Below are 8,910 nucleotides of genomic sequence, written 5' to 3' on the forward strand. Positions count from 1 at the left end.
CCTGCACCCCCGCCCCCAGCACGCACCCTGCACCCCATCACACGCCCTGCGGCCTTCGCCCTGCACCCCGCACCCAGTCCTGCACCCTGCACCCAGTTACGCTCCCCGCACCCAGTCCTGCACCCTCGTCCTGCACCCTGCCAGCCTGGGCGGGCCGTGCCGTACCGAGCCGTGCCGTGCTGTACCGAGCTGTACCGAGCCGTGCCGTGCTGCACCGAGCTCTACTGAGCCATACCGAGCCGTGCTGAGCCGAGCCGAGCCGGGCCGTGCTGTGCTCTGCCGAGCCGTACAGAGCCATACCGAGCCGTGCCGTGGTGAGCCGAGCCGAGACGTGCGTAGCGAGCTGTACCGAGCCGGGCCGTGCTGTACCGAGCTGTCCCGAGCCGTACTGAGCCGTACCGAGCCGGGCCGTGCTGTACCGAGCTGTACCGAGCCGTACTGAGCCGTACCGAGCCGTACTGAGCCGTACCAAGCCGTGCCGTACTGAGCCGAGCCGAGCCGGGCCGTGCTGAGCCGTGCTGTACCGAGCTGTACTGAGCCGTACCGAGCCGTGCCGTGCCGTGCCGTACCGAGCCGAACCGAGCCGTGCCTTCTGTACCGAACCGAGCCGAGCCGCCCCGTCCCGCGCCGTTCCCCTCGGCGCCGCCGCGTCCCCTCCCGCCGGGCGGCGGCGCAGGCGGGGCCGAGCGGCGGGCGCGGGGGCGGTCCGATCCGCCGCCAGCCGCTCCGCTCCGCTCCGCTCCGCCGCGCCGCCCCCCCCCGCCCCCGCCCCTCCCGGGGCCCCGCCCGCCCGTGCGGCGGCGGCGGCGGCGGCGGCGGCGGCGCGCGGGGATGGGGCGATGGCGCGGGCGGGCGGCGGGGCCCCGCGGGAGCTGTCCCTGGAGGAGGTGCTGAAGTGCTACGAGCAGCCGCTGAACGAGGAGCAGGCCTGGGCGCTCTGCTTCCAGGGCTGCCGCGCCGCCGCCGCCGCCGCCCCCGCCGCGCCGCTCCGCACCGCCGACATCCGCCTCCGCGGCGACGGCAGCGTCGTCCTCCCCGCACCGCCGCCCGGTAAGGGAACGCCGCGAAGCGGGGTGGGAAGCGGCAACGGGCAGAGCCCGCGCTGGGGGGGGGGGGGGGGGGAGCGCCGGGGGCACCGGGACTTACCGGCGCCGGCAGGGGGCGCTGCACCGCGCCGCCCGCCCCGCGGGAGGTCGGCGGCGGGGGCGCGGAGGGAGCGGGGGGATCGCAGCGGCAGCGGCCCCGGCGGGAGGGACCGGCCCCGCTGGAGAAACCCCGGTACCGGCGGCGGGGGATGGGCAGGGGAAGCGGCACGGGCGGGGGGGGACGACGGACGGACAGCGGACAGGCACTGGCGTCGCCGGCACCGGCAGCAGGGCACGGGTGCGGCAGTGGGGGCACCGGCTGAGGGGGTGCGGCACCGGAGAGGGTGGGCGAGAGGGCCGGCACCGGCACCCGGGGGCAGGAAGGCGGCACTGGCACCGGCGGGGGTGGGGGCGAACCCCGAGCCCCGGCCCTGGCGAGAGGGACCGGCATCGGCACCGGCGGTGGCACTGCCGGTACCGGCACAGGGGGCCGGTGACTCGGGGGTCCAGGGCTGGTGTGGCACCGGCACCGGCAGGGCCCGGCCGGGTAATCCGGTGAGGCTGGTCCCGGGGTGTGGGGGTGTGCAGGGCACCCATGGGTGCGGGGCTCAGCGGGCCGGGACCCCCCGGGAGGCCGCAGGACACCGAGCCCGTCGGGGCGGGCAGAACACATGGCAAGGACAGACAGCCAGACACGGGGACACACACCCGCACACACGCGGCACATACACCCGCCGCACACGCCTTAACGCGCCTGCACACTCGGACCCCGCAGGGGACCCCGTCCCCAGCTCGGGGGGTCCCCGTGGGGCCCCGGCCGGCCCTCGCCCCGGGAGGGCTGTTTTGGGCAGCGCCGTCCCTGACCTTCGGACTCCCGGCCGTGCCCGCTCTGCGGGCGGTTGGTGCTGCCGGGAAGGGCCGTGGTGGTTACGGGCTGTCATTAGGCTCGGCCGGCTGCCAGCAGCGATGCCGGGTGGCTTGGCGCGGCGAGGAGCACCCCTGCGCCTCACGACGGAGCGTGGCAAACGGCTTCACCCGCCTCGCCCCGGTGCTCGGCGCTGTCAGGGGTGGCGGGGCCTCCCGGGGGGTGACGGCCAGGCAGGGATGCCGCGGCATCGCGGCCCGTCCTCGCCCGTGGCCGGGCAAGGGATGCTGTGGTGTCACTGCGTGTCCTCGCTGCCGGTGGCCGTGCAGGGGATGCTCCCGGTGGCAGGAGGGCAAGCGCAGAGCTGAGCCGGGGTTGATGGGAGATGGGGAGCGGGGCGCAGGCAGCCCCTGGGGATCGGGGCGCGTGGGGCAGCTCAGCCGGCAGCGGTGCGCGGGCTGGCTGCGGCCAGTGCCGTGCCCGGGACAGGGCCACGCACGGGCACGGCACGTGCCCACGGCGGCTGGGCATGGCGTGGTCACACCAGCTCCACCGGTCGCACAAGGGAAGGGCCCCACACCCTTCCCTGAGCCGCCGCGGCCGCTGTGCCGGAGCCGGTGCCACCGCGCCACCTCCCGCTCCCGAGTCACTCCCGTGCCAGCCTGAGCCATCTCCCCAGGGACAAATCTGGGCCCTTTGCGGCGAAGCCCAAAGCTGGAAGGGCTCCGGGTTCCTCCCAGCACCGCTGAGGGTGGCAGCACCAGCCCGGCACACGGCTTGGCAGCTCCACCCGGGTGTGGGACCAGATCGGGGCCGGGTGAGCCGGCAGCACCCTCCTGAGCCGCTCCAATTCCCCGTCCCATGGGACCCCCCCTCCTTGGCCGTGCCCCAGCGGCTGGAGGGAGCTGCTGGGACCAGCCAGGCTCAGCCCGCTGGCCCGGCTCTCACGGTGTTTGCCGAGCCGCGGTCAGCGGGAGGAGGCTCTGGCCGGGCACCGGGTCCGCGGTATCGGTGGCGGGGTCCCAGGGGATGTGCTGCCACGTCCTCTCCTAGCCAGGGCAGAGCCTCCCGGGGCTGGCGCTGCAGCAGGAGCCGGGCACAGCCTGGGGACACGGGGGTGACGCTGGGCTCACGCGTGGCACCACGGCACGGCCGGACCCTGCGTCTCCGCCACTCGCGCTGGCCTTCCTGTGCAGCGCCTGGCCTGGCTGGCACACAGCCGGCACGCAGCCGGCACATCCCCGCGGCTGCCGCATCGATCGGCTAAACGGAGAGCTAATGGCCGGCGCTCCCCTGGGCCGGGGAAGCAGCTCTGCGGCTGCTATCGGGAAAGCGGAGCCGGGGGCCCCGGGGCACTGCCCTCGGGGACGCTGCAAAAGCCCCTCGTGCTCCTCGTCCCGTGGCCGTCCGGCTGCCGGGAGGGTCTGAGGTGCCCACGAGCGCGTCCTGGGCTGGCGTGCGTGCGGGCACGGTGTCGGCGTGCGCGATGCTCCAGCTGTGCTGGCTCTGCAGTGGAAAGCAGCCTCGTTTGTTGGGCACAACCCGTCACCGCGGCCCACACCGGGCACCCGGGCCGTGTCCTGTGGGTGATCTGCGGGTCCTCACTGCACCCCTGCCTGCCGGTGCCCACGCTGCCGGTGCCCGTGCTGCCGGTGCCCGCAGCCCCGAGGGGTGCAGGGGGCATTTCCCTGCGGGTGCAGAGCTCCCAGCTCCATCCAGCCCCGGGAGCGAGGGGTGAAGGGGTGACGCTGCCACCCATGATGTCCCTCCTGGGTCCGGCCGGAGGCAGTGGGGTCGAGCGGCTGGTGCCTGTTTGGGCTCGTTGCCCAGGGCCGGCGTCTGCCGCGATGCCCAGCGAGGCCTGCCGTGCTCAGCCGGCTCGGCCGGGCGACGGAGGCTGCGCCACCATCTCGCAGCCGGCACTGCCTGACGCTGGGGCTCAACAAGCGGGTCCGGTCCCCGTTGTCCCGTGGAGCTGCGTCCTGGGACCAGCTCAGGATGGGGCCGGCTGGCGATGGGGGTCCTGGCTCGGGGTAGGAGCTGCTGGGGATGGGACCCGCTCAGGGTGCCCCCGCCGGGTGCCCCACAGCCGGGACCGGGTGGGTGCAGCATCCTCGGGGTGCGGGACAGGAGGTGGCGGGGGGGGGATGCCCAGCGCGGGGCCGCGGGTGCCCGCGGTGACTCTGCCCTCCTCCCCCCAGAGCTGCCCCCGCTGCTGACGCCCTCCGCCGAAGCCCAGGTACGTGGGAGCTGGACGCCCGCCCGGCCCCGCTGCAGCTTGCCGGTGACTTGGCCCGTCTGCCATCGCACCCCGGTGCAGGGGTCCCCGAGTGGGCACGGCCGCCTGCCCCCCTCGCCCTGCGGTGATGGTGATGGGGTCCTGGGGCGCAGCGGGGGGACGAGACCCAGCCCCAAGGGCTGGGGGGCGCGGGGGGGGGGGGGGGGCGGCCGGTGCCGGCCACGCGTGCCGAGGGGCTCCCCCCGGCGCAGGCGGTGCCGGGGTCTGGCCGGAGCCCAGCGGGTGCCGTCTCCCCGCAGATGGTGCAGTCGTTGGGCTTCGCCATCTACCGGGCGCTGGACTGGGGGCTGGATGAGAACGAGGAGCGGGAGCTGAGCCCGCGGCTGGAGCAGCTCATCGACCTGATGACCAACAGCGACTCGGAGGACAGCGGCTGCGGCACGGCCGACGAGGGCTATGGGGGGCAGGAGGAGGAGGAGGAGGGGGGCGAGGGGCCGCCGCGCGCCGTGCGCACCTTCGGGCAGGCCATGCGGTGCTGTGCCGCCCGCCTGGCCGACCCCGCCGAGGCCCAGGCGCACTACCAGGCCGTCTGCCGGGCGCTCTTCGCCGAGACCGTGGAGCTGAAAGCCTTCCTCGCCAAGATCCGTGACGCCAAGGAGGTGAGCGCAGGCGCCCGGCGGCACGGCCGGCACCGCTGCCTGCCCAGGGGAACCACCCGTGGACCCAAAACGCTGGGGTGCTCCCCTCTGCCCCCCACAACCAGGGCTGCTGGCACCGGTGTTCGGCCGTACGCCCTCTCCCGGGGCTGCGGCACCACCGGCTCCCGCCTGCCCCAGGCCGGTGCCAACGGGGTCGGCTGGCAGCGGGGACAGGGGCGCACGTCGGTGCTGCGGCCCCGCAGCACGGCCTCGGCCGGACCCTCGGTGCCAGCGGGCACCGGGGCAGGGTGACGGTGTCTTGTGCCGCGGCAGATGCTGCAGAAGCTGAAGGAGGACGAGGAGGCGGAGGAGCGGCCGGCAGCGGAGCTGGGCAGCCTGCGCAACACCGACTGGGTACGGCGGCACGGCCGGGCGCGGGGGGGACCGTGCCGGGGCCGGGCGGGGGGCTGACGCCGTGTCCGTCCCCCCGCCAGGCCCGGCTGTGGGTGCAGCTGATGCGGGAGCTGCGGCACGGCGTGAAGCTGAAGAAGGTGCAGGAGAAGCAGTTCAACCCCCTGCCCACCGAGTACCAGCTCACCCCCTTCGAGATGCTCATGCAGGACATCCGCGCCCGCAACTACAAACTCCGCAAGGTCATGGTGAGCACGGCCGGGCTGCCACCGCGCCAGCCCCCCGCCCCGCCACCGTGTCACCCGCCAGCCCTGGCACCGACGCCGCCCGCGGCCCCTCTGTCCTTTCCCAGGTGGACGGAGACATCCCCCCTCGGGTGAAGAAGGACGCCCACGAGCTCATCCTCGACTTCATCCGCTCCCGGCCCCCGCTGAAGCACGTGAGTGCCGGCACCGGGACACCTCCATGGCATGGCAGTGCCCGGCCCGGGCTTGGCGGGTCCCGTGGGCGCCGTCCCCGAGCTGCGGCCGCCGCCTGAAGTCCCGTCCGTGCGTCCCGCAGGCGTCAGAGCGGCGGCTGCGGCCCCTGCCCCAGAAGCAGAGGACGCTCCACGAGAAGATCCTGGAGGAGATCAGGCAGGAGAGGAAGCTTCGGCCCGTGGAGAAGCCGTACCGCGGCCAGAAAGGTACCGGCATCCCCTCCCTGCCGCGCCTGGCTGCCAGCGACGTGCCCGGCACCGGGGCAGGTCCCTGTCGTGCCGGGTCCGAGCCCCGTCCCCGTCCGCAGGCTACAGCTCCCTGCCCTGCATCCCCCACGCCTGCTCGGGCCGCCTGGCCTCCAGCTCCTGCCTCGAGCTCTCCCGGTCCCCGGCGAGCACCGCGCCGGTACGCCCGCGGCCCCGCGTCCTGCTCAAGGCACCCACCCTGGCCGAGATGGAGGAGATGAACATCTCCGAGGCAAGAGAGGGGACCCGGTGGGGTGGGAGGGTGGAGGTCGGGGACACACACACACACGCACGCGGGAGGTGCCGGGGGGATGAGGGGGTCCCTGGGGTGATGCGGTGCCCGTGGCCTTGCAGGAGGAGGACTCTCCGGGCACGGACGTGCCGCTGAAGCGGGACCGCTCTTTCTCGGAGCAGGACCTGGCGCAGCTGCAGAGCCAGCTGGGGGGCAGCCAGCCTGCGCCCCGGGAGCCGGAGCCGCTGCAGCCCGAGCCCCGGCCCCGCTCAGGTACCCGCCGGAGGTCCCCAGTCCCGCGCTACCCCCGTTCCCCCCGTCCCCAGGGTGGCCGTGCCGTGGCTGTGCCGTGACACCGGGCAGCGCGGCCTCGCCACGGCATCCCCGTCCCTCCCCGCAGGCTCCGTCCCCGCCAGCTGCCAGACGCTGCCGGACGGCTCGGCACCGCCCCGGGCCGCCCTCAGCGCCGTGGAGGAGAGGCCAGAGGACGGATCCGGCGCTGGCCCCAGCGCCAGCTCCAAGCACCTCTGGCTGGTGAGGGCCGGTGGTGGGGCCGGGGACGCCGGGGCCGGGGCCGCCGCGCAAGCATGACCGCGGGCACGTGGCAGCCCGGCAGGAGGGCACAGGGCGGCCGGGGGGGTCCCCGTGGCCTCCCCGCTCCCTCTGCACGGGCTGCGGGACTCGAGGCACGCTGTGCCACGTGCCCGTGCCGGGGAAGCTCTGCCGGTGCCGGAGATGCCCTGCCCGTGCCAGGGACGCTGTGCCCGTGCCGGGAGGCTCTGCCCACGGCACGGGGACGTCCCGGGCCGTGCCCTGTGCCGGACCGGGCGGACGTCCCCCCCCTCGCCCGCAGGAGTTCAGCCACCCCGTGGAGAGCCTGGCCCTCACGGTGGAGGAGATGATCAACGTGCGCAGGGTGCTGGTGAAGGCCGAGATGGAGAAGTTCCTGCAGAGCAAGGAGCTGTACAGCAGCCTGCGGAAGGGGAAGGTGGGAGCTGGGGCCGGAGGGGCTGAGTGCTGCCCGCCCGGCCCCCGGCTCTCACCCCCCTCTGCCCGCAGGTCTGCTGCTGCTGCAGGGCCAAGTTCCCCCTCTTCTCCTGGCCCGCGGCGTGCCTCTTCTGCAAGCGGTGAGCGCCGCGCCGCGGGGCTGGGAGGGTGGCGGGAGGGTGCCTGCGACGGCCCCGCTCACCGGGCTCTCTCTGCGTCCCCAGGTCCGTCTGCAGCTCCTGCAGCCTGAAGGTAAGGCTGCGTCCCTCTCCTTGTCCCTCCCCCCGTCCCGTCCCTGTCCCCGTCCTGCCCTGACGCCTGCGCCCGGCAGATGAAGATGCCTTCCAAGAAGCTGGCTCACATCCCCGTCTACGCGCTGGGCTTCGAGAGCCTCCCGGGCTCGCTGCTGGCCAAAGCCCTGCCACTGCGGAGGAGAGAGACCTTCCAGTGAGTCCCACGGCCCTGAGCCTTCCTCCCCTTCCTCCTCCTCCTCCTCCGCGGGCCGGGGCTGACGGCGTGCCCTGTGCCGCAGCTCGCTCTCGGGCACGTGCTGGCGCCGGGTGGAAGAGGAGTTCCCCCACATCTACGCCCAAGGCTCCGTCCTGCGCGACGTCTGCAGCGACTGCGCCGGCTTCGTCACCGACGTCATCTGCTCCAGCCGCCGCAGCGTGGCCGTCCTCAACGCCGCGCCGCGCCGCGCCAAGGCCCGCTCCCTCTACGGTGACTCCTGGCACAAGTGAAGGGGCCCGGCGCGGGGGTGCCGGCTGGCGCAGACCCCGCGAGCGGCCACCCGGATGTACATATATACATAGGATGTATACAGACAGCCTCTATATTTATATACCTTATGGACCGGGGGGGGCGAGGACTGGCGGCACGGCGGGGTGCCTGCCATCCCCGCTGTCCCCTCCTGTCCCTGCTGCCGGTGGGACGCTGGCACGGTCCCTGAGGGGACGGGGACGGGGACGGGTCCCGCCGCGGGGCGCCCGCAGCCGCCAGCCTTCGCCCCCCGGCCCCGCTTCTGTGCCAAGCCCTGGCTGCGCCGGGCAGGTGCCGGCCGTGCCGGGGTGCCCAGCACCGTGGGCTGGCACGGCCGCTCTGTACATCCTCCCCTCCCCGGCTAATAAACCCGCTGGGCTGCCCCTGGGCCGTGTGGCTGTTCCCGAGTGGGTGGGTGGGCGGGTGGGGGAGCGGGGGTGGAGGGCGCTGGGGGGTGTGAGGGGTCCCCCGGCTCGGGGCTGGGTGTCCCACCGCCCCCTTCGCTCCACTGTGGCCTCCTTCAGTGTGTGCAAGCATGGGCATCCCCCCCCCGCCACGGCTGTGCCCCACCCGTGACCCCGCACAGGGCCCGTGGGAAAATCCCGCCCCCCCACTCCCACGCCCCCCAACCGCCCCCTGCCCCGCTGTGTGTCCCCAGCCAGGGGCTGTGTCCCTGGGCTCCCCGCGGCCTGGCCCACCCGTGTCCGCGGGCTGTGCCCCGCCGTGACCCCGCACACGGACCGTGGGAAAGCGCACGGTCCCACGCCCCCCCCCCCCCCGAGACATATTTCACGCCGTGATCGCGCGGGGCGCGAAGTAGGTCCCGGGCAGCTGTGCAGTGCGCCTGCGCAATGGAGGGGGCGTGTGGTGGGGGACGCCGAAGGCGGGGCGCGCAGGCGCGGTGAGGCAGAGCGGGCATGGGGGCCAGGTCCGCGCAGGCGTAATGCGGCGGGACAGGGGGCAGATCTGC

The 8,910-nt window shown here is 74.7% G+C and overlaps 1 protein-coding gene across 2 annotated transcripts; it reads left to right on the forward strand.

The window, feature by feature from the left end:
- Positions 1–832: 832 nt before the first annotated feature.
- On the forward strand, positions 833–8,286 carry SPIRE2 (spire type actin nucleation factor 2). Of its 2 annotated transcripts, XM_075510049.1 has the most exons (15): positions 833–1,050; positions 4,152–4,189; positions 4,489–4,848; positions 5,161–5,241; positions 5,322–5,486; positions 5,591–5,677; positions 5,800–5,923; positions 6,025–6,194; positions 6,317–6,467; positions 6,595–6,728; positions 7,048–7,182; positions 7,254–7,321; positions 7,406–7,433; positions 7,513–7,628; positions 7,714–8,286. In XM_075510049.1, exons 1-15 carry the CDS (start codon positions 840–842, stop codon positions 7,919–7,921), a joined length of 2,076 nt encoding a protein of 691 aa, XP_075366164.1. In that variant the 5' UTR covers positions 833–839; the 3' UTR covers positions 7,922–8,286. The 2 variants fall into 2 exon arrangements, with proteins under 2 accessions (XP_075366164.1, XP_075366166.1); XM_075510051.1 differs by lacking the exon at positions 6,595–6,728.
- The last annotated feature ends 624 nt before the right edge of the window (positions 8,287–8,910 follow it).

The sequence above is a fragment of the Mycteria americana genome, chromosome 8 (assembly GCF_035582795.1).
Source record: "Mycteria americana isolate JAX WOST 10 ecotype Jacksonville Zoo and Gardens chromosome 8, USCA_MyAme_1.0, whole genome shotgun sequence".
Lineage (NCBI taxonomy): Eukaryota > Metazoa > Chordata > Aves > Ciconiiformes > Ciconiidae > Mycteria > Mycteria americana.

Excerpts from the sequence above, each read along its gene's own strand:
- SPIRE2 (XM_075510049.1), top strand. The coding sequence starts at position 840 with ATGGCGCGGGCGGGCGGCGGGGCCCCGCGGGAGCTGTCCCTGGAGGAG. Across the intron at positions 1,051-4,151 it reads CCTCCCCGCACCGCCGCCCG|AGCTGCCCCCGCTGCTGACG; the intron begins GTAAGGGAACGC and ends TCCTCCCCCCAG. Across the intron at positions 4,849-5,160 it reads AGATCCGTGACGCCAAGGAG|ATGCTGCAGAAGCTGAAGGA; the intron begins GTGAGCGCAGGC and ends GTGCCGCGGCAG.